At 41.1% G+C, this 24136-nt stretch overlaps 1 protein-coding gene across 5 annotated transcripts in view; it reads left to right on the top strand.

Moving 5' to 3' along the window:
• Positions 1 to 24136, top strand: part of Asah2 (N-acylsphingosine amidohydrolase 2) — a 94342-nt gene that overhangs the window by 11973 nt on the left and 58233 nt on the right. For 4 of the 5 annotated variants that reach the window (XM_060388359.1, XM_060388362.1, XM_060388364.1 and 1 more), the window contains 2 exons: positions 17171 to 17284; positions 21071 to 21202. In XM_060388359.1, the coding sequence (XP_060244342.1) occupies positions 21076 to 21202 (127 nt within the window). In that variant the 5' untranslated portion in view covers positions 17171 to 17284; positions 21071 to 21075. Of the gene's footprint in view, positions 1 to 17167; positions 17285 to 21070; positions 21203 to 24136 lie in introns of all 5 variants that reach the window. The other variant, XM_060388363.1, reaches the window with a different exon arrangement.

The following is a 24136-nucleotide window of genomic DNA, read 5'->3' as shown; positions in this document are numbered from 1 at the left end:
CCCCTGACCTATCAAGTCTCAGGCTTTAGTGATTTTATCAGTGTCAGTCACAAGTTTTATCTCTGGCCTTTAAATCCAATAAAAACCATGGATGGCCAACCCCATAGCAATTGCGCCACTATTTTCCCAGTGTATCTTGCAGGTAGATCTGTGTTGTAGATCACAGAACTTGTAGTGGATAACGTTTCTCCTCCAGTAGCATGCAAAGTACTTGCCAGCATCATGAACATTAGTCAGTAGGGGGGAAGCTTTTAGCTGTGCACCAGCTTGATAACTCCATGTTTGGTGACATGAGTAAGTGTGTCTTCAGCAATAGGGCCTTACCATCAGGTTGTGGAGACTAACCAACAACCTTGACAATGGTGTGTGATGTTTGAGGTTGTCTATGAAATCTCTTTGGCCAATGACCCAACAAAACGTAACTCCTTCCTGGCACTAGAGATTTTACTTGACCACAAAAGATGGGTTTTGTCGCTACCATTACATGATAATCCCATTTAAATTCCTTTTATATATGCATATATTTAGGACATGCCTATCATATTAGGTTTCTATATGGCTTTTCATGTTTGTTGCCACTCTGTATAGTCCCTCCTTTACCTTGTCATACATAAGCAAAAGACCAATAAGACAAAAAAAAAAAAAAATGCACGAAGCAAAATGAGACAAATAGCAAAAATGCTCTTGAGTTTCTTTTGTGTTAGCCAAGTACTCCTGAGCATGGGGCATGGTTCTTGTTGCTATCCTACAGTTTTCAAGTGTGTCTTTAAGTTATTAATGAGATTTTCCAGGTTTTGTTGTTGTTTGTTTGTTTTGTTTATGTAGGCACTTAGTCCTCTGAACTTGCCTCTTGGAACTGTTTTCATTGTGCCCCATAAATTTGGGCATGTTGTGTATTCATTTTCACTCAGTTATGAAAAGTTTTGAATTTCCTTCTTGGTTTCTTTCTTGTCCCAATTTTCATTCAGTAGTGAATTGTTCATCTTTCATGAGTTTAACCCAAGAGCTTTCTGCTTGAACATTGTAAACAGGATTAAATAAAGTCAACCATAGTTCAAGATATGGAACAAGTAACCAGTTGACAGGAAGTGAATGTAGGAAAAAAACAATTGAGAGAAAGAGGAAGTCAGAAGGATGGATAGAGACACACACCTGAAACAGAAGGGAGGGGCATTCAGTTTGAGGGTTTTGGAGATGGCTTGGGGAAGGAGGCTTCTTTTCTTTTGGGAAGCTGGCTGAGGAGGAAGGTTACTTGGGTGCCTTTTCTGCCCCTCTGAGCTAGCTGCTTCCACCACAGCATCTGGCTCATGGGTCTTTGTTGGTAAAATTGAATGATTTTGTTAAAAACAACAAACTGGGCAGTGTTCCTCCTGTTTCTATTTTGTGGAAAAATTAGAGGGTATTGGCATTCACTTCTTTGGAAGTTTGGTAGAATTCTGCTCTAAAATCATCTTTCCCTGGTGTTTCTTTGTTTGCTTGGTTGATTGGTTTATTTGTTTGTTGGTTTGGTTTGGTTGAGACTTTTAATAACTGCTTTTATTTTCTAAGGGAAACATTTAAATTGCTTATATGACCTTGTTTTAACTTTGGTAAGTGGTATCTAATGAGAAAATCATTCATTTCTTTTAGATTTTCCAACTTTATGGAGTACAAGTTTGTAAAGTATGTCCTTACAATTTTCTGGATTTCCTTGGAGTCTTTTGTTATATCCCCCTTTTTATTTCTGATTTTGTTGAATATTTTTTTTTCTGTCTTTTAGTTAGCTTGGATAAGGGTTTATCAATCTTACTGATTTTTTCAAAGAACCAGCTATCCATTTCATTAACTCTTTGTATTATTTTTGCTTTTGTTTTGTTTCTGTTTTCTTGGACTCAGCCCTGAGTTTGATTTCTCTTGTTGTCTACTCAGTTTGAGTGTGATTTTCTTTTTCTTTTTTTGTGGAGCTTTTTTGTTGTACTATTAAGTTACTAGTATGAAATCTCTCTTTCTATGTAGGTACCTGCCTCTTAAAACCACATTCAGTGTGTCCCATAAGTTTGGATATAGTGCAATTTCATTGTTATTCAATTCTAGAAAGACTTTAAATTCTTTCTTGATCCATTTTTCTTTCAATGATAAGTTCTTCAGTTTTAATAAGTTTGTAAGCTTTCTATTGTTGTTGATGTCCAGTTTGAATCAGTGGTGGTCAGATAGGATGCAGGGTGTTATTTAAATTTTCTGGTATCTGTTGATACTTCCCTTGTGTCTGATTATATGGTCATTTTTGGATAAAGTTCTATGAGGTGCCAAGAAGTTATATTCTTTTGTGTTTGGGTGAAATGTTCTGTAAGTATTTGTTAGGTCCATTTGGTTTATATCGTTAGTTAGCTCCAATAGTTCTCGGTTTTTGTCTGGATGACCCATCTGTTGGCAACTGTCTCCGACTATGAGTATGTGAATGTCATTGTGTGATTTAAGCTGTGGTAGTGTTTCTTTTATGAACTCGGTGCCCTTGTGTCTGGTGCATAGATGTTCGGAATTATAATGTCCTCTTGATAGATTTTTTTCCTTTGATAAGAATGTAGTGTCCTTCCCTATCTCTTCTGATTAGTTTTGGTTTGAATTCTGTTTTGTCAGATATTAAAATGGATATAGCAGCGTTCTTCTTAGGTCTATTAGCTTGGACTATCTTTTTCATCCTCTTTTCTTCTGAGGTGGTATCTATCTGTGATGTTAAATTGTGATGTTAAGTGCAGGAGAAGGATGGGCTTTTGCATCCATTCTGTTAGTCTGTGTCTTTGATAGAGGAATTCAGATCATTGGTGTTGAGAGATATCAATAAGCAGTAATTCTATCTATCTATCTATCTATCTATCTATCTATCTATCTATCTATCTATCTATTTTGTATGGAGTTTCTCTGTTTAGCTCTGTCTCAGACTAGGCTGGTCCCAGACTCAGTAATCCTCCTGTCTCTGCATCCCAAGTGCTTCGATTAAAAGGATTAAAGGCGAGCAGCACCATTTGCAGAAGAGTGGTGTTTGTTGATTCCTCTTATTTTGCTGCTGCTGCTGCTAATGTTGCTGCTGGTGGTGGTGGCGGTGGCAGTGGTGTGTATGTGTGTTCCCTCTTGATTATTTATTTATTGATTTATTTAATTATGGATTATTTATTCCTTGTGTTTTCTTGGGTGTGGTTAACCTCTTTAGATTGGAATTTATCTTCTAGTGGCATTGTAAGGCCAGATTCATAGATAAATATTGCTTTGATTTGGTTTTATCATGGAATGTCTAATATTCTCCACCAATTGTGATTGAAAGTTTTGCTAAGAATATTATTGTGGGCTGACATCTATGGTTTCTTAGATTCCACAGCACATCTGTCCAGGCACTTCTGGCTTTTAGTTTCCATTAATAAGTCATATGTTATTCTAATGGGTCTGCCTTTATATTTTTCCCTTACAGTTTCTAACATTCTTTCTTTGAATGGGGGAATGAATTTGGAAAAGAGGAGGAAGAGGTGAAGATTTACAGTTAGCTTCCCAATGGGATTGCATCAGTGAGTCTTAGATACAGTGTATTTGGTGCTTATTATGTGATGAGGGGAATTTCTGTTCTTGTCCAGTCTATTTGATGCTATGGATGTTTCTTGTACCTTGATAGACATCTCCTTGTTTAGGTTAGGGACATTTTTTTCCCTTATGATTTAGTTAAAAATATTTTCTGTGACTTTGAGCTGAGTTCCTTCTTCCTCTAGTCCTTTTATTCTTAGTTTGGTCTTTTCATAGTGTCCCAGATTTCCTGGATGTTTTGTGCTAGGAGTCTTTTAGAGCTAACATTTTCTTTGCCTGAGGGATCCATTTCTTCTATTGTGTCTTCAGTGCCTGAGAGTCTCTCTTCCATCTCTTGTGAACACAAGATGAGGATGTTGATGAAGCTTGCTGCTGAGTTTCCTGTTGGAATTCCTATGTTTTTCATATCCATATTCATATTCAATTTTCATATTCATAAAGGCTATTAATTCTGTTTCTACTCCCAGGTCTTTAACTGTTTTATTCATTTTCTTGCACTGTTGGTTTGTGTTTTCATAGATTTCCTTAAGGGATTTATTAATTTTCTTTTTAAGGACCTCTGTCATATTCATAAAGGCTATTAGAAGGTCTTTGTCTTGTGCTTCAGCTTTGTTGCAATTCTCAGGGCTTCCTGTGTAGGGTTGCTAGGCTTTGATGGAGACATATTGTCGTGGCTGTTATTGATTGTGTTTTATGCTGGCTCCTAGGTATCTGTGTTTGGGATGATTGTAATTCTATGTGCCAATATCTGGTCTTGTCTTTGTTGGGTGTGTGTTTTGTCCCTTGGTTTCTGTTGCCCCCTCCAGTTCTTAGGAGGGTATGGTGGCTCTGTGTTGTCTGGTAGAAAATTCTTCTGGGATCAGGCTAGGTGTGACCAATGGGGGTTGTAGGTAAGATGTTTTTCTAGGTATTAGGAGCTGACACTTAGGAATGGGGATAGGCTGGGGTGGGGCTGAGGGGTTCCACAGGAGGGAGGACAGCAGGGTGTTCCCCAGGATCTGCTTAGTCCTCTGTAAATGGGGTAAGAGTGTGAGAAGACTCCAAACAGGTGGTCTGCTGCAGAGCTGGGACTGAGACTGGGGCATTGACTATGGAGGAGAGGAGGGAGAGTGAAGATCAGAAGCTCACTTGCCATCTTCACTGGGATGACAGGCTAGCTTCTCTGGCAGGCTTGGCTGGTGTGTTCTCGGGGAACACTTGCTGGAGTTGGGGGCTGAGAGAATAGGATAAGGAAGGGTAGAAGGTTGGCAGAGAAGATCTGCCTTATCCATTGGAGAAGGGGGTCAGAGAGGAAAGGAGACAGCTCTGTGGCCTGCTACAGAGATGGGACCAAGACTGGGAGAGGTGGATTTAGAGGAGAAGAAGAAGTATGGAAGATCTGAAGTTAGGCTACCTGCTTCCATGGTCAGCGTGGCCTGTGGCTTCCTAAGCAAGGCATGCTGAAGCTGGGGGCTGGGACAAAGCAGGGAGTTGTGGGAGTAAGTTTGGAGGGGGTGATCTGTGTGATCCACTGGAGGAGATGGGGCACGATGGAGGGGAGGCCACATCAGGTGGTCTGCTACAGAGCTGGGGATGAGCGTGGGGGAATGGATTTGGGGAAGAGGAGGAAGAAGTGAAGATTTACAGTTAGCCTACCTGCTTGCCTAGCCAGAATGGTGTCAGTGAGTCTTAGATGTAGTATCACAAAGGGTTGTGGGCAAGAGAGGGTGGTAATATAGTCACAAAGCTGGCACCCAGACCTAATGTCCACATCCTGTCTTTACTCTGGCAGTCTTCTAGGGTGTGAATATGATAGTGTCATGTGGACACTTTTTTTTTTTTTTATTAAAAAACTGAAAGAGATTGAGAACTGCAGGTCCGGCTTAGCCAGATCACATCAGTATAATTTTTTTGTTGTGTTTTGTAGGGTTCTTTGTTTTGTGTTTTGATGCCTGTGGACAGTCTAAGGTCTACCCTTATATTTCCTCCCTGTGAAATCATCTTTGTCCTTCAAAGTCCAGTTTGACTTCTACCTCTTTCATAATGCCTTCACTGAGCATTTTCAAATTAGATATGATCCTAGATAATATTAGGCTTTGGTTGTGAGCCTCGCCCTTACCAGCGGAGCCATCTCTCTAGCCCAATAATATGTTTAACCAAGCATGATATCTTCTGTGTGTCTATTTTGTCTGCAGGGAGAAAGCTCTTTAAGAAATCTTTCTATCTCACTGGGCCGCATACACAGTGGGTCTCTTATGATCTGGCCTCTGACTACACTTTTGCGCCTTCCCTTGAAGTAGCAAGCATTGAACTATTGAATCGTATCCCATTCTCAGGCACATAGAGCCTGGGAACTTGAGCTTAATTTTACCTCATACTCGAGATGGGGACTGGGAGGTAAAATGGCTTCTAATATGCAAAAGGCCACAGCAGGTGTAAACAAAGGAGCCTCAGTTATGCTAAGAACTAAAAGTGGGTCTCAATGGAGGGGATATAGTGTTTAAGCAGGTTACAACAGTTTTCACTCTTCCCTCTATAAAGCTTTTGTCTCAGTGGTTGAGTCTTTCATGAAGCCTCCCCTCTACCATTGCAAATCCCACATCTCCTAAGAGAAACTCAACCAGGATGTTGGCACTCAGCAGGAATGCCAACCTGCCCATTGTTTCCTCCGGCATCTGCTCTGACCGGGCAGAGCTGACACTGAACCAGTCGTTAGAAATTTGAATTTATCAACCCTCCAACTGACACACAGGAATGGAAAATATTCTGGTGTTGGATCACTTCTTCAGCTCCATATATTCATTTGCAAAATCAACAGGCTTGGCAACTTGTTAACAGCTACTGGCAAACTAGATTTATCATATCCTGTATGTAAATACCAGTATAATTATCCAATTTGGAAGAATTTGTTATGATCATGGTGCAACTAAGCTTTAGCTTCACCCTGGCGTGACAGATGGCTAAGCCTGTTCTCTGATTATCAAAGTGAACTAAACATGTAGATCTTTGGTCCATTAGCTCTGACTCAATTTACTTCCCAAAGCCCTAAACAGGTAACCCCCTGACTAAGGCATTCAACTATGATGTAATCCGAGGTGAACCCAGTCTTAATGATTCCGGAGAATCAGGAACTGATTTTATCAGTGCTGAGATGGTTGTGTATGCACCATAATGCATTAGCTGCTGGCCTTATAAGGAGAGTCCATTTCACCAGCCTCCTTGAGAAATATCTCAGTTCATCCCTGAAAAGTTTACTTTTGTCTGACAAAAGTAGTATGTGATTATTACAGGGGAAAAATGTAATATGTTAAATGCAGTGAAAAGGACAAGCTGTTCCCCAAATCTCTCCTTAACAAACATTTTTAGCACCTGGAAATATATGAGTGTAGCTATCTCTGCCGCTGTGTATTTATATTTAAGTAGCTTTCAAATGCTTACTTCTTTCTTTTAAATCCCAAAGTGGGGTGTAGGTTGGGAAGGAATGTGTTTCACTGTGTGGGTATCTCAGAGCTTGTTAAAAATGACATGAATTAGCACACACCTTTAATCCCAGCACTCAGGAGGCAGAGGAAGGCACATCTCTGAGTTTGGGGCTGGCCGAGTTTACAGAGTGAGTTCCAGGACAGCCAGGGCTACACAGAGAAACCCTGTCTTAAAAAAAGAGAAACAAAAACCAAAACAACCAAACAAAGCATGAATTGTCACTCCAGCCACTGGGTAAAGTTCCAGGCTGAGTCAATCTGAGTCTCTTTCAGCTTTCTCTTTTGCTACTGACACCTACTTCCCTAAATACTGATTGAACAAATTGTCTATGATTGGAATAAAAGTGCTTGGCTATACAGATTGGGAAAGGATCTTCACCAACCCTACATCTGACAGAGGACTAATATCCAGTATATATAAAGAACTCAAGAAGTTAAACAGCAACAAATCAAGTAATCCAATTAAAAAATGGAGTACAGAGCTAAACAGAGAATTCTCACTAGAGGACTATCAAATGGCAGAGAAACACTTAAAGAAATGTTCAACGTCCTTAGTCATAAGGGAAATGAAAATCAAAATGACCCTAAGATTTCACCTTACACCCATTAGAATGGCTAATATCAAAAACTCAAGTGACAACACATGCTGGAGAGGTTGTGGAGAAAGGGGAACCCTCCTCCACTGCTGGTGGGAATGTAAACTTGTACAATCACTCTGGAAATCAATCTGGCACTTCCTCAAGATCTAGCTATACCACTTCTAGGCATATACCCACAAGAGGCTCAAGTACACAATAAGGACATTTGCTCAACCAAGTTAGTAGCAGTTTTATTTATAATAGCCAGAAGTTGGAAACATCCCAGATGCCCCTTAGTGGAGGAATGGATACAGAAATTGTGGTATATCTACACAATTGAATATTACTCAGCAATAAAAAGAAAACAAGGAAATCATGAAATTTGCAGGTAAATGGTGTGATCTGGAAAAGATCATCCTGAGTGAGCTATCCCAGAAGCAGAAAGACACACACGGTATATACTCACTTATATAGACATATAATATAGGATAAACCTACTAAAATCTGTACACATAAAGAAACTAATCAAGAGGTAGGACTCTTGCTAAAATGCTCAATTCCTAACCAGAAAGGCAAAGAGGATGGAATCAGAAGAAGGAGAAAAGAGGGAACAAGTCAGGAGCCTGACACAGAGGACCTCTGAAAGGCTCTGCCCTGCAGACTATCAATGCAGATGCTGAGACTTTTGAGCAACCTTTGGGCAGAGTGCAGGGAATCTTAGGAAAGAAGTGGGAAACAGTAAGATCTGGAGGGGACAGACACTCCACAAGGAGAGCAACAGAACCAAAAAAATCTGAGCACAGGGGTCTTTCCTGAGACTGATACTCCAACCAAGGACCATGCATGGAGATAACCTAAGACCCCTGCACAGATGTAGCCCATGGCAGTTCAGTATCCAAGTGGGTTCCATTGTAACAGGAACAGGAACTGTCTCTGACATGTGCTGATTGGCCTGCTCTTTCTGAGGGGGAAGCAGCATTACCAGGCCACAGAAGAAGACAATGCAGCCACTCCTGATGAGACATATTTGACTAGGATCAGAAGGGAGGAAAAGAAGACCTCCCCTACCAGTGGACTTGGGGAGGGGCATGCATGCAGAGGGTGAAGGAAGGGAGGGATTGGGACGGAAGAAGGGAGGAACCACAGGGGAGATACAAAGTAAATAAAGTGTAATTAATAACGAATTTTTAAAAATGCTTGGCTAGACATAAGCAAATCAAAGGTCACATGATCTGATTAAGCCCCAGAGCCTCTCCTAGGCGATAGAATCATGATCTTTTTTTTCTATGAATTTCTGTGAGCTATAGGCCTTCTATATTTACTTCCTATTCTTAATTATGTCTTAAAGTTGAGATTTCATAAAATTTTTCACTGAGCTAGAGAGATTTTGATACCCTTTGAAATGAAGGAATTACCATTTGGTTTGAGGTGTGTGAATGGGATAACAATTAGAAAGGTACAGTAGAGCTAAAGCCGAGGAATCATCTTCATCAATTGTCAATACAAGAGGTTTGCTGTTGTACCAAACCTCTAAACCTTAGTGCGTAATGTCTAAATGTTTGTTTCTTATGATGAGAAGTGTACACCTTGTCTGGTGGATCACTGAGGCTTGATTCTTCAATCTGGGGCCTGGTGTCTAGGATGCTTGACAACTGGGCTCACAGTGGTGTAGAAAGAGACCAGGCAGAACTCATGCCTTCTCTCAAAAGCCTCAGTGACATTCACTTCAGTCTCGAAGTGACATGCCACTGACACCTGCAGTCCACTGGCCTGTAACTACCAGAGGGGAACGCAGCGCTTTGCCATATGCTCATGAGGAAGTGGAAAACCAGATATGAGTGAGTTCGGTAAGTTTCCACAGTGACCACAGGCAAAAAGAGCCATTTGCCTCTTGGCTAAGTGTATGGCTGAGATGACCTCAGAATCTTTGCCTCTTCTTAGAACCCCAGAGTCTAAATGTTTGATTTCTTCATCTATCTGTCCGTCTGTCTATCTATCTATCTATTTAAAATTTTATGCACATTGGTGTTTTGCCTGCATGTATGTCTGTAGGTAGATGTCAGATCCCCTGAAGCAGGAGTTACAGACAGTTGTGAGCTGCCATGTGGGTGCTGGGAATTGAACCTGGGTCCTCTGGAAGATCAGCCAGTGCTCTTAATGAGCCATCTCTTCAGCTCCCATTCCCTGATTTCTTCTTACAAGTAGCTTTGGAGGTTGAATTGAACTATATGCATTAGCTTATTTACTTTGAGAATCTCATATCTATTAATAGCAAAAGGTACATGCTCAGGTTGCATAGTGAAACTGAGAGCTCACAAGAGGGCCAAGGACAAATAATCTTGTCCTTTGAATGTAGTTTGACTGTATGACCTTCAGTTGTTTATCTTCACTGTGGTGTTTTTTTTTTCTTGCTTGTTTTGTTGGTTTTTGATTAAATATAAATTGAGCATAAGAATAATGCTATCCTCACAGAGCTATTGGAACCACTAAATGAGTCAATTTGTATACCGTTCTTGGAACATTGCCTGGCATGTACTAAGAGTTCAACTAACTTTATTTCACAATGATATTTTTTTAAGGTGACTCTTTTTTTGTATTGGCTTTACAAGGTCTCAATGGGCTGTCACTGTTTTAAATATTGCCTCTCATTTCGGTTTGGTAAACCAGCCCAACCCTTGACAAATCTCTAATCTACTGACCTATAAAACAGACTTTGCATGGTGTGGAGGAGACTTGGGAGTGAACCTCCGCACCTCAGGCTTTGTGCTTCATAAGCTTTAGCTTGGACCTTCCCTTCCCCCATCTTGACTCCAACACCTGACCCTGGAGATAGATCCTGTCTTTGGCTTCTTCAGGCTTCCCATTCCTGTCTGGTTTCCCTGCTCTGACTTTTGCTCGTAGACTGATTTATGGTCCTTAAACTCTGAGGGAATCCAACTTAAGTAGGAGACTCCATCTCTAATCTCAGCCACTCCAGAGTCAAGGTCCACCTCAGTTTCTGGCTAGCAAAGGAGCTTAGTGGCAGACAAGTGTCAGATAAACTCTACTTTCAGTATCTATACCTCTTGAGCCTTGGCATTTTAGATGTTACCTTGTCCTTATCACTATCCCAAATCCATGACAAATCTGCCGAGCTAAGTCCTCTTGTAGGCATGGTCTCTCTAGGAGACACATATAAGCAAGAATATTTCCCCCCCTGATCCAAGGGTCTTACAGGGGCTGTCCTTGGAACGTAGAGGAGCAGTCACAGCAAGAGAGAATGTACGAAATCATATGTGGCTCATGAACAGTGATGACTAACTTTGATTGTCAACGTGATTAGATGGAGAAATTCCGAGGGCATTAGTGAGGGTTACCTTTGGGTATGTCTACAAGAAACTTTCTGAAGATTAGCTTGGGAGGGATGACCCGCCCTGAGTAGGTGGCATCATGCCATGGACTGGAGTCCAAACTGAACAAAGGAGAAAAAGGAACTGGCTGGATGAGTGCTGGCATTTATCTCTCTCTCTCTCTCTCTGCTGCTTATTCCAGTTCTTCCTGCCACCATGACTTCCTTGCTAAGATACTGTACCCTCATACCCAGAGCCAAATTAAATCCCTCAAGTTGGGATTTAATTAGGTGGTCACAGTTATAAAAAAGGGGCATATTCAGACTGTTTTAGGCTCCCATTACCTTTTGCTTGAATCTAATGGGGGACTCTCTGTGTATGGGTGTGGATGGGTGTGCTCCAATCAGGGAAGTGAATGAGTCTCACCAGGGGGATCTCATCCTCGGGTCTTTTTTTTGTTCAATACATGGAAGACAACACACCTTCCACCAACCTCCTTTCAGCCCCGACCTCTACCCCCCATCTGTTTTGTCTCTTAGACAAGGTATTGTTTGAGTCTGGCCAGTTCTGGATACTGCCAGGCTATTCTTTGAATCTCCCCTTTTCAGGTTCTATCAAAAGATAGCGTGGTGCTTTTCCCATAAGGCCACAGGCTAGGCAGGAGATGCCAAGCTTCTGTGATTTATGTGGTGGCCAAGAATTATATGAAAAGATATTGTTACCCTGTCTCTGAAATGATGATAAATGCAGCTGTTGCCTGTTTTCTTCCAATCTGCCTTTATAATCTTGTATGGCAAACATGTCACATTTGTCACTGACAAGATGAAATAAATTCTTATCTGTTGTTTTGGGAAAGGATAAATCACCAGAGAATAATTCCCAAACACCCTGGAAAAGGTTACACAGTTCCCCAGTGCTGATCACAAGTGCAGGAATGGTGGTTTTGCAGTTCCAATTTTATCTCTTCTCACTGGGCAGCTTATCAAGACTTGATAGGGAGATCTTTGGAACCTAAGACGTGGGCCAAGAAAAGATAACTATTCCATTGGGGCTTAAGTGTACAAAATGTACCACTCTTAGGCATTCTCAGAACTCAGCAACTGACATCTGGTTATGAAATAGCAAAGAACTTTAAAAAATGTATTATCCCCATGAAGTTTTAACAAGATATGTTCTTATTTTCTAAAAAGGAAAAATAAATCTCAGGGTGATTAAAGAAACCAATATTAACCTTCAGATTCATGCCCCAGCCCTTACCACGCCCTCAGTGGCCTCAGTTATTTTCCTTTGCATTCAGGGCAGGCCTGGAGTCAGCTGGGAAGAGAAACTCTCCAACAACACTGGTAGTTTTTCTCATTCTTTTGGCAAGGTTAAAGGCTGCCTAACAACTACTGCTACCTTCTGAGGGGTACACGGGCTTGGTGAATTTTAAAAGGTGATGAGTAATGTGTCCTTCCATGTTCTATGCCTTCTGCTCCCCGGCCCTGTGGTTGTCGCTAGATCTTTGCTTGGGTACTTGAACGTCCCAGTGCGTGGTAGAATGTTCCCAGCTGTGATCCCAGACTCACAGTAGGATGAATAGAGCCTTAAATGAGACATCCAAAACCCAGATTGCAACCGAAAAGATTTCTTTTCCACATCAAGGCTAAACTGAGATGAGTAAAAAAAGTGAGTCTACAGTTAGCCTATAATGTCTTGGGTTTCAAAGCATTTTCCCATTCTTGTGCAATACCTGTGAGATGGTAATATACCACAATGTCGGTCCATCCACTGTGTATTTAAAATTAGTTTCTTTTATGAAAACTTATTGTATAAAACTGTTCATCACTTTACATTTTAAAGATCACTCGGGAGTGTTGGGAGGAGGTGGCTCAGTTGGTAAAATGCATGCTATTTGTAAGCAGGAGGACCTATGTGAGATTCCCAACACCCACTTAAAGCTAGGCATCATGCTGTGTGCTGGGTACTTGTAATCCCATTGTTAGGGGTGTTGAGACAGGGAGATCACGAGGGCTTGCTGGACAGCCAACTTAGCCCAATCAGTGAGCCTCAAGTCCCAGTAAGAGACCCTGCCTCAAAACCACAAAGCAGATGATTTCTGAGGAATGACATACAAGCTTGGTCCCTGCCTTCACATTCACACTTATACACGAACACCCACACACCCACACACACCTTCCAGCACATACAGAAACACCTACGTTGAACTCACATATACACACAGCTTCTGCCAAATGTTCGCAGACACCATTTGGCATACACAGAATTCACTGCTTAGAATGTAGACATTTTGCCAAGTGTGGCTTGGACAGGTTCTTAGTGGGTCGTAGCAGAGACACTTCCTGGAAGCCTAGATAGAAAAGAATTTCATAAGCCTAAGATAACACTCAGAGTCCCTGCATAGACCAAGAGGTGAGGCTGAGCTATAGAACTCAGAATAAGCTTTAGAGTTTAGCTGTGCAGAGACAGACCATGTGGGCCAGAGATGTGGAACGAGGAAGCAGCCAGGAAGCTGCCAGCAGATCCATGTTGCCATGAGGCAAAGCAGTAAGATGCATGTTGCAGTCCCTGTGTCTTTTTAAGTGGGTCTATCATGATTCTAAGTCTTATGCCGGTGCCCTGACAGGCAGGTCCTAACGTTGGCAGTATAGGCTGGTGGAGGTCCACCATCCATTCACACATCCACCATCCATCCATGCATCCATCCCTCCATCCATCCATGCATCCATCCATCCATCCATCCACCCCTCCATCCATCCACTCACCAATCCATCCACCCCTCCATCCATCCACTCACCAATCCATCCACCCATCCATCCATCCATCCACTCCTCCATCTATAACCCATCCTCCCATCCATCCAAATAATGCTTTTTTTTAAATTTTTTGGTTTTTTTTTTTCTTTTAACTTAAAAAATTCTATTTCAAAATGTATTTCAGGACAACTACAACAAAATATTTTCAAAAACATAACCACAGTAATATTTTAACAAGAATTTCTTTAATAGCCTATCTAATGCCTAGATAGTAGTTAGATTTCCCCAGTTGTCTCAGAACTTTGGGGAAAACACAAATCCACTTTCTCTCCATCAGATTTCAAATGATGTCAGCCTGGGGCTCAGAGCATCCAATGTTGCTCTGATTCTTTGGGTTCTTTCTCTGTGCTATCTTTCTTTTCCTTTCCCCCCTGCTACTGTCCAGGCATTCCTGCTCTTCTCTCTCAGAGCCCCTTACATTCCTTCTGCTCCTGTTCACCCTACTTTCTCCTCTTCTGCATTTATATAAACCAGCTAGAGCGCACAGCCCAGGTTTGTCTTGCTGACTCAGCATATTGGTCCCATCACCCATTCACTTGTCTCTTCGTGTTTTCTGTAAAACAGTCAGATTTAACAGCCTCATCTAATCTATGTTTAACGTAATGGTAAAAATTCTTGAGAGTAAGTTTTGAACATCACCCATGGACTTGCCAAATCTCTTTGTTGAGTCCTTTTCATGCCATCCCCACTCATTAGTTGGTGAGAAAATGTCTTTCGTCAATTATTTGACTCTTCCAGGGTGGATTTGTATAAAAAAAAAATGGAGTAGATTTTCAATTTCTGAATCCACCCCCTTTTTACTACTGATTATTAGAAAGGAGAATTAGTTCCTTAGGGTTTTTTTTTTTTTTTCAAAAATGATGGCTTTGTGGAAATATATTTCTGAATCTATAAACACCATGAGGGAAAGCTATGGGTTACAATAATTTGTTATGTGTGATGATCATAGGACTCCACACAGAACGACAAAAGGTAGAAGTAGTTGTCCTGATTTGATTAGTACGCATGGATTGAAATGACACATTGCACTTCATAAATAAGGACATAATGTGTTAATCACAAAATGTTTAAAATCATACGAGATGAAAATGCTAACCACCTTCATGAGCATATAGACACAGACATACTTGTTTTATCCCATTGTGCAGGTATTTTTAAAACTATCTCGTTCTCAATCTTTGATTAGTAGCAAAGTTTTTAGTTCTTTTTGACACACTTTTTATAATCTTGATAACTTTCTTGAATTCATATAGAATAGTAGAGATTTGGTTCATGTAATTTCTGTTTCTGAACCCAGAGCAACCGCCTCTCCAAGGATATTTTGGTTTCTTGAGCAAGAAATGATAAAAAAAAAAGACAATACAGATACCTGCCAAAACACGTTTTCTTAAAGTCATTCAATTTTGAATTATTCTAAGAATAAAAGAATAAAAGGCTGTGAGTGCTAATGTAGAGTATATGAAGTAAGCATCATGACTTTTAAGGCTCAGAGTGATTGCGATAAGTAATATATTAAGAAAATATGGAACCTAGATTGATGGTTCAGTTGTTAGGAGTATTTACTGCTCTTCCAAAGGACTTGAGTTCAGTTCCCAGCAAGCTCATTAGGCTGCTCACCTGTAATTCCAAATCTAGGGGATACGGCATTCTCTTCTGTGGCACCTGTGTTCATGTGTGTATATATATATACACACACACACACTGACCAACCAATATAAATAAATAATTTTTCTTAAAAAAAAAAGAAATTTGTGATGCTAATGATTATCAGCTAATGGTTTAAGAACGAGGGTCTTTTAGAAGAAGACCATAGTCTTCTTCTCCATGTTTTCTTCTACGTTACTTTGTGCTGGATCGTTCCTCTCTAAGATCTGAGCACTAACAGTTACCAACAGTCGGAATTCTGAGGCTTCTTTGCCCTCTAGGCTTGAGCCCGCCCTGCCGGCTGTCAGAAAACTCCATCCCAGGGGCCCCCCATACTCGTAACAATATGAGTCATGCTGGGTCAGTTATATGCCATCTCTCAGGTCTCAAATACAGAGGAAAGAGCATCCTAAAGTAACCAGAAAGCACATGTCTCAAGGGCAGGGCTCTTTGCAAACATGCTTCTGTAGTCCCTTTTTCTGTATCTCCTGAGAATTCACAACTCCCCTCCCTCTCTGCCTTGTGGTATCTAGGTCTATCACCTTTAAGAATTTTAACCTAAATACACTAATTAAAAAGCCCCTTGTTAGCTGGGCTCCATGGCGCGCGCACCCCTGTAATCCCAGCATTTGGGTGAAGCAGAGGCAGGTGGATCTCTGTGAGTTTGAGACCAGCTAGCTCTTTAACATTCAAGACAGCCAAGGCTACACAGAGAAGCCCTGTCTGAAACAAAACAAAACCAACCAACCAACCAAACAAACAAAAAGAACAACCCACTCTCATTTGCTACCATGAATTAAGCTGTTTCCTTTTGCAGTATCACAACAGCGTTAATACTCACCGCTTAATGTCTAAAGGCATTTACTTGTAATTTTAGAGACTGCTGTCATTTCTAACTCAGCTGAAAATTAGACAGCCTGAAGGCTGATCCCTGGAGGGTCAGGAGGGTGGGCCCATTTCTGATGTCTTTGGCTTTTGTAAGCCTTGCCTTGCTCCACACTTGCATAGAACACAGTCTCCAAGAAGAAGAAAAACCTTCCTTTCTTCTGTACAATGGGGATACAGGGTGGCAAGCCACCCTTAATCACCAGATAATTATTCGGACTGTTTGCTGTGTATTCTCACGTCCGTTTGGTCTTTTATCCCGTGCTATTGCAAACTTGAGACAACTTATTACGTAGTGATGCTTTAGTGTCCTTGAAGCCTCTCGGCACAATCGATCTATAATACTGTCATCCTGGTCATTATTTTAAGGCAGTCTCTCGCAGCATAGCTCAGACTGGTCTCTAAAGCTTGCTGTGCATGTCGGTGCCTTGCCTCCAACATAATTATAAGTGTTTACATTATTTGTGAGTCACATTCTTATATCATTTGGACTTTACATTTTACCACAAGGGTCTGCAAACCCAAAAGTTAACATCACTCCTTTATCCATCCTGAAATGGGTATAAGTATTGCTCAGTGGTTCTCATAGTCCACACCCAGTCCAACAGCATTCATTGTCTTCCAGATCACAGGTTGGATATAAATATAGCGTATAAATATTTTTAACAATCTGGGTTGCAGGCCTGCCACAGAACTTGTCATACTGGAAGAGTTACATTAAGATTGAAATGACCTTCAGTCTAACAGGCCTTCTGCATTGTCGGTCTCCAATAGCAGGCCGGCACAGGAGAGTGCATGTAAGCTTTCTTTAATCAATGTACTTTAGTCACGTCCTTCTGCTTGGCTGCAGGTATGCTAATGAGAACTTTAATGCTCCCGGACTTGACTATGGAATCTTTTCTCAGTAGATTTGGAAACACGTTGAGGAATCAGCCTGGCAACCTGCAAGGGACAGGGAACAAGATTCTGAATAACCATTTGTTCTCCCAGGAGGAGAACACTGCTTTGATTCAAAGAATCAGGTAAGAATGATTTCCTTTCTTTTCTTTCTTTCTTTCTTTCTTTCTTTCTTTCTTTCTTTCTTTCTTTCTTTCTTTCTTTCTTTCTTTCTTTCTTTTTTTAATGGAGAGAGATGGAAAAGGAATCGTAGCTCATCTTAGTGTCTAAGACCAGGATAAAATCTGGGAGTTTCACCTCTTGGAAGCCCATTTGTGTTAAATTGTTAAGTTTTTTCATTGTTTTCTCCTTGAAAAACAGATCTTTGTGTTGCAGAGATATGACAAATAGCTAAGCTTGGTGGATTCGGACTGATTGAGTGAGCCATTATGAAATCTAGAATCATCTAAGATACAGTGAGAGATGCAGTGCCCCATAATATATTTGCATGGGGGGGGAATAAACAGGACATCTGTCTTAATGTTTGATTTGAGATTTTATTCATTAGTGTTAAAAATAAACAGTGCCAATACAAAGTTGGATTTCCTGAAAGGGGTGTGTGTGTGGTAAAGTCATCTAAAATGGCTTTAAAAGAGAAGGGGAGGAGGCAGAGAGAGAGAGACATGAGGAATGGGACTGCTAGGAGAGGAGGGAGGAGGTTTCTATTAGGCTGTAAAGTTATTAAATAAATAAATTAATGGAGAAAATAAAAGAATGGTAATGTCTTAGCAGAAATCCTGGCAGACAGAGTCGGGAAGCATATGAGGTTGACTGCTCAAGTCCAAGTAAGAGGTTAAATCAAATGAGTTCTTGGTTTGTATAGAGGGTTGATAGTGTAAAACCAACACTGTCACACATGCACACACACACACACACACACACACACACACACACGTGTTATCTGTGTTTCATAGACATGCTGTGATGACATTTATATACACAGTCTTCATTTTGATGATCTAGAATTGAGATGCCCCATTGTTCCTCATTTTTGGCTTAGAAAAAGGCACCTAGAACTAAAAGTTTTAAGGAAGTATTAAATATAATGAGCTTAAAGTCCATGACTGAAATAACAGCTAGTGACAGGCAAATGCCCTTATGAGATCAGATACTCAGAGGCACATTTTAGGTGTATTTCCTGATTCTCGAGACTGATGAAGGGAACTGGGAGGAAGGCCCAGACAGAATTATCTTGTCCTAGATCTGAGGTTGTCCTACCATTGGTGTTGAGGGTGATGATAGTCACAGCAAAAAGAGAGGACAGCTCCCCAATTAAAAAAAAAAAAAAAGTATTACCATCTTTGTCTTTTCTGATGTCTATCCAGTTCAGAAGTTTCTGCCTTTATGTTGATTTTTCACTTCTAGCCGAGATATTGCAAAATCCAGTGCTTACACAAATCAGGAAGTGATTTAGATAGATTAGGCTAATGGGCAGGGATTAGCAGGCACAGAGGACCTGGCGTATCTGAAGGACAGCACTTACTGCCATAATGTGGGGACTACATTTGGATAAATGTCAACTTTCAGATTTTATAAGTGTAAATTCTATCCAAACAGAGAATGTGATGACAACATTGTTTATCTTGTCATCTAGGTTAGAGCAAAACAAAACCTTGTCTGAGCCCTACCGAATGCATCTAACCTATCTTGTCATTTTGAAAGTCTTAGATGGACAGCATTTTAGCCAGGAAGCATTTGCTTTGAGGCCAAGTCCTGGGATTTTAATTCCACATGACTGCTTGAGTTTCCTAAAGTACAGGTTAAGAAAACAGGTCCCAGCTAGAGATGGCTCATCTGTGAAGAGCTCTTGTTGCTCTTGGAGAGGAACGATGCTTGGTTTTGAGCACCTGCATGGTGGCGCACAGCCATCCTTAATTCCCATTCGGAGGAATTTCACCTTTGACTTCCTTGGGCTCCAGGTACATGTGTGTTGCAGATACAACCACATAGGCAAAACATTTACACATATAAAATAAATATTTCAAACCATCCATGTTTTCATTAATTTACTTATTCACTTCACAGCCTGATTGAAGCCCCTTCCTCCTTCTCCCATACTCCTTTGCCACATTCCCTCCTCCCATTTTCCTCAGAGAAGGGGAGGCTCCTCCTTGGGTACCAACCTACGCTGGTACATCAAGTAACAGCAGGACTAAGTGCATCCTCTCCCACTGAGGCCAGACAGGGCAGCCCAGCTACGAACCCAAATTTTTCTAGTGAAAAATTACTCTAAAAGTTCCCAGCTGGGTTTATAGAAACACTCAAACATTGAAGCCCAGAGAGGAGTGCAGTTTTTTGCTGTTTGGAAATGTAATGATGAAGACTATCATTTGAGAACTTAATCCAATTTCGGGGGATGCAAAAAGCATTACAGACCACATGGCCTTTTATTTTATGGGCTCCTACAACATTGATGCTAACGTGATCAGTGTATATCTGAGGTCGAGTATCTGGAAGCTTCCTAAGGTTTCCATGTAAGAAGGCAAGAGATTCTGCCCTCATAACAGAACTCCAGAATTTGTTTTTATTTAAAGTACCAGATTACATTCCTTCCCCTTACATCGTAGAGCGGCGGTCCTCAACCTTCCCACTCCATGAATACAGTTCCCCATGTTGTGATTCCCCAACCATAAAATTATTACCGTTGGTACTTTGGAAGTGTAATTTTGCTACTGTCAGGACTTGCAATGTAAGTATCTGTGCTTGCTGATGGTCTTAGATGACCCCTAAAAATAGTCATTTGTTTGACCCTCAAGAGGGGTTGCGACCCACAGCTTGAGAATTGCTGTGGTATAGGATTCTAACTCCTGGAATCATGCTGAGTGTTGGTAGATTCTTCTAAAACATTGGAAAGAAAAAGGCAAAGAAGGGCTTTTGTGTAACACAGGTGTTGCAGGCTATCTGACATCTTTTTGATCACCAAAAGAGAGATTTTTCACTAATTCCTGGTTTGAGCTACCAATCTCCTTCTCTGCCTCAGGCAGAAAGAGACAATAAGCTTTAAGCAGTAACACAGTGACTTTTTCACCTACAGCTGGACAAGAAAAAAAATTCAAGAAACATCTTTCTTTTTTAAAATTATGATTATTTTAAATAAATTTAGCTGGGTGTAGCAGTACACTCCTCTAATTCAAGCACGTAGGAGGCAGAGGCAAGCAGATCTCTGTGAGTTTGCGGTCAGCCTGACCTACATGAAGAGACCCCGTCTTTGTGAATAAATAAATGGCTTAATTTTAGAAGTGTGATTGTTTTGCATGCATGTATGCCCGTATACCGCTTGCCTGCCTAGCACCCACAAGAACCTGAAGAGGGTGTCAGATCCCCTGAGACAGGAGTTGCAGATGGTTGGGAGCCTTCACGTGGATGCTGATAATCAAACCTGGGTCTTCCGGAAGAGCAGTCAGTATTCCTAACCACTGAGCCATCTCTTTACTTGGTCCATAAACAAAGAGTATAGCTCTAAGCCAGCTAGCCTCCTGCAAAGTACAAGCCATGTGCTGTATATCAGTCACTCTCAGCTAGACCGTGCACATAAATGGTACCATTGCTGTAAGCAAAAGCAGTGTGGTGTAGCCAAGGAATGCAAATGGGTTTTACTTCCGGTGCCAGTGTTAGATCATAGGTAAGGTTGCCAGCAGGATCACTGTGCTGAGAAAGATTTGGAAACCATATGTAGGCTTTTCAAAAAGAGTACTTATATTTATTGGCCTTGTTTTCTAAGGAGTTGGGACATGGAGTGAGAATGAAGAGTGTTCTATGCTTGAAATGGAAGAGCTATGATCACTTAGTCTTGAGCATCTTGAAGTATGTGCCTGTGAATCTGTAATTTCATTTCCTCCTGTATTTCTCCTTTTATTTTTGTTTTGTCGTAGGAGAAATGGCAAAGCGCACCTTCTCCACCTTGGAGACGTTCCTCATTTTCCTTCTGGTAGTAATGACAGTCATCACAGTGGCCCTTCTCACCCTCTTGTTCGTCACCAGTGGGACCATCGAAAACCAAAAAGGCAAGCATCTTGGCCTCTTCTGGATGCCATTCCTGGACTGTAGGATGGGTCTACGTTGTTGGGCAACGTAGACCAAGAGGAGAAATAGTGTCTTTCTGCTTCAGCTGCCTGTGAACAGCCTGAGACAGAGGCTGCCTCCCACTGTACTATTTGTGTTTTCTGCAATGATACCAGCTTTTTATCACAGTTACCTTTGTCCTCAGAAAACCAGATAACAGACAGATACACATATCCTCTTAGATTTTCTGTTGATGTACTCATAGTTCAAGGTTCTTCTGAGTCCAGTAAGTTCACCTTTGTTTTCAACCTTTATCTGCCTGGTGGTTAGCATACTCCTCTACTGGGAGTAAAGTAGAAAACCAACCAAACCAGCCAAACAAAGCACCCTAGAACAATAAAGGCAGTTTCTCACAGCCAGTCCCTACCAGGGCCAGTCAAGTTCTATAAACAAGGTGGGCCTCATTATGATACCACGTCATCTTACTTCACCCAAGTTTCTGAGAGGAGATAGAAATTGTGGTGTTAAGATATCGCTTGTTTTCCTTGTCACGACACCAGAAGCAAGATTAGTTTCTGAATGTGATGTAGGCTGCATTTCCAGATAGTATTATCATTGGTTCCTGGAGAGAACCTCTGTTTCAGAGCAAAGATACATGGCTGTTAACTGAATAGAGAAGAGAGATGAAGCCTGAATGTTCTGATCAAATGAGAGAGAGAGAGAGAGAGAGAGAGAGAGAGAGAGAGAGAGAGCTAGCATCATGAAAAGTAGCAAAGGGGATGGAGAATTTCACATTTGTAGCCTCTTCATTTTTGCAGTGTGTTTCTTGCCATGTCTTGGTACTCTGAATTCTCTGTAAATACAGAGGAGCAAGGGTTTTGTGTTGCAGGGGTGGGCAGAGAAGACTGCTGGATGACTAGAAGTGAAGTCATCCTTAGGACTTCAACGTGGCTCCTAAAATTACAGAATAAGATGGAGACGCGGGAGGTTATTAGAAGCCACAGTCTATTCTCATAGCAGTGGCTACTGAGTTTTTTGACTCCCATGTGGTTGGGGTGTTATAGTTTAATAAGAACTCTATATTATTTTCCTATCTAATTTTCACAAAATTCTTATGAAGTTCTAATGTTGATACCATCTTACACAACAAAAAACCAGGACTGCAAAGAGATTGCCTTCTACGTGAAGCTTGGCCTTAGTTTGTATCGCATTTTGATGTTGGAAGGTTGGCCTTAGTTTGAATCGCATTTTGATGTTGGAGGCAATGCAGCAAAAACAAAAGTAGTGCTTTTTTCCCTGTAATCTCTGATGCTGTGTAAGAGACATGTGTGGATCAAACTCCCCCTGAGATGTAGTTGCAGGCATATCTGATTCTGCTTTGAGGTTGTCTGGGTAACAGGTTTATCACAGGTTCTTTATGAAGTCTTAGTTAAGTCACTTCTCCAAGTTTCTGGGTTCTTGTTTTTAAGCTTGTGGACATTATAATAGCAGAGTTGTGAGGGTACAAGCCTGAGCCCTGAAACACTATCAAGCTATACTTCGCTATTCATCCTTAATGGGCCTGTTACAGAGACAAAGCCATAGTGAAAAGCATAAAAAGATTTATATTCAATAAGGCTACAGTGGGAAGAGGGAAAAAGAAAGTCAATGACCCTCCCCCCACCCAAAGCCTCCTCACATGAGGTTTAGTTTTAAATAGAGGGTAAGTGGTGTGGGTAACTGCTTGGTTACCCATATCCATACCACCTGGTCAAAATCTGATCCTCTTCGCCTTTCTGGTCCTAGTTCCAGTCTCTCTTGCAAGATCCTTTGACAAGCTGTCAGAACTACATGAACTCTCCTTCTAGAAGATTAGCTCCTGTCCCAGCCCTGGCTCTCAGCAAGTTCCCACCCATTTCCTCTTTAGAGCTTGAGATTTCTGGGGAAACTCCAATGTCTTGGGCCCCATTGTTTCAGTAGCTAATAGCCATGGGGAGGGGCACAAGTGTCTCTTAATAATATTCTCATTGCTGCCAGGCTGTTTACAGTTGGAGTTGTTGATTTCTAAATTTTCAGTTCCAAAGTACTGGAACCTCAGAAGAGGTCAATCTCCTTCTCTAAGCATTTCTGACCATCAAGGCCTGTGGCACTGACCTTTGATGCTAGCAAATGTATATGTGAAATGTCCGGCTGTAAGGATGTCAAAGCACTGTTCTAACTCTTTAATGTGTATTCACAAAGTTACCACTTAAAACTAGACTAGGAAGCATGTTAGCCTCTTCTTATTGATGGGAAAGTCAGAGAGAGTTAGATTAGGAGATCCGTTTCGCTAGAACTGGTAGAATTAGATTTCAAACCAAGAAGTTCATGTCTGGCTTTTGCCTTTTAATCTCTATATTATTTTTCATCCCCCAATATTTATATGTGTTTATATGTTATAAATAAATATGTGTATACATACAGTTGGTATGGAATATATGTTTATAAATACATAAATGCATAATTAGAATAACCAATTGAGGTAAACTTATATACAGCAAATGTGCAATGATTTAAGCTGTGTTAATAAAAGGCCTTACCAGGCTAAGGACCAAAGCAGGATAGTGACAGCCAGCTGACATCCTCAGTGAGGAAGTGATGTAGGAATGATGGAGATGGATCAGCTCTACAGGGAGTGGTGGACAGTGTTGGGTGGAAAGGAGGGCATTGGGAAGTCTGTAGAGAATGGGAAAGCAAGTCCATCTCAGGGGTTAGACTTAGGAGAAGTACCTAGTCTGCTTGACTAGAGTAGGAAAGTAGAAATGAAGTGGATAAGGTGACAAGGAAATGCTGGTAAGGAGAAACTGAGGGCAAAAAGTGTTCTGCAAAGGCCTTGCTTATTATTCGGAAACATCACTCGTCCAAGTGCATGACTGTGCTTTGATTTATGACTTAAAACAGGCTCCCATCTCTCACTT

Source organism: Meriones unguiculatus, chromosome 1, assembly GCF_030254825.1.
Source record: "Meriones unguiculatus strain TT.TT164.6M chromosome 1, Bangor_MerUng_6.1, whole genome shotgun sequence".
NCBI classification, from domain to species: domain Eukaryota; kingdom Metazoa; phylum Chordata; class Mammalia; order Rodentia; family Muridae; genus Meriones; species Meriones unguiculatus.
This window is presented reverse-complemented; position numbering and strand designations above follow the sequence as displayed.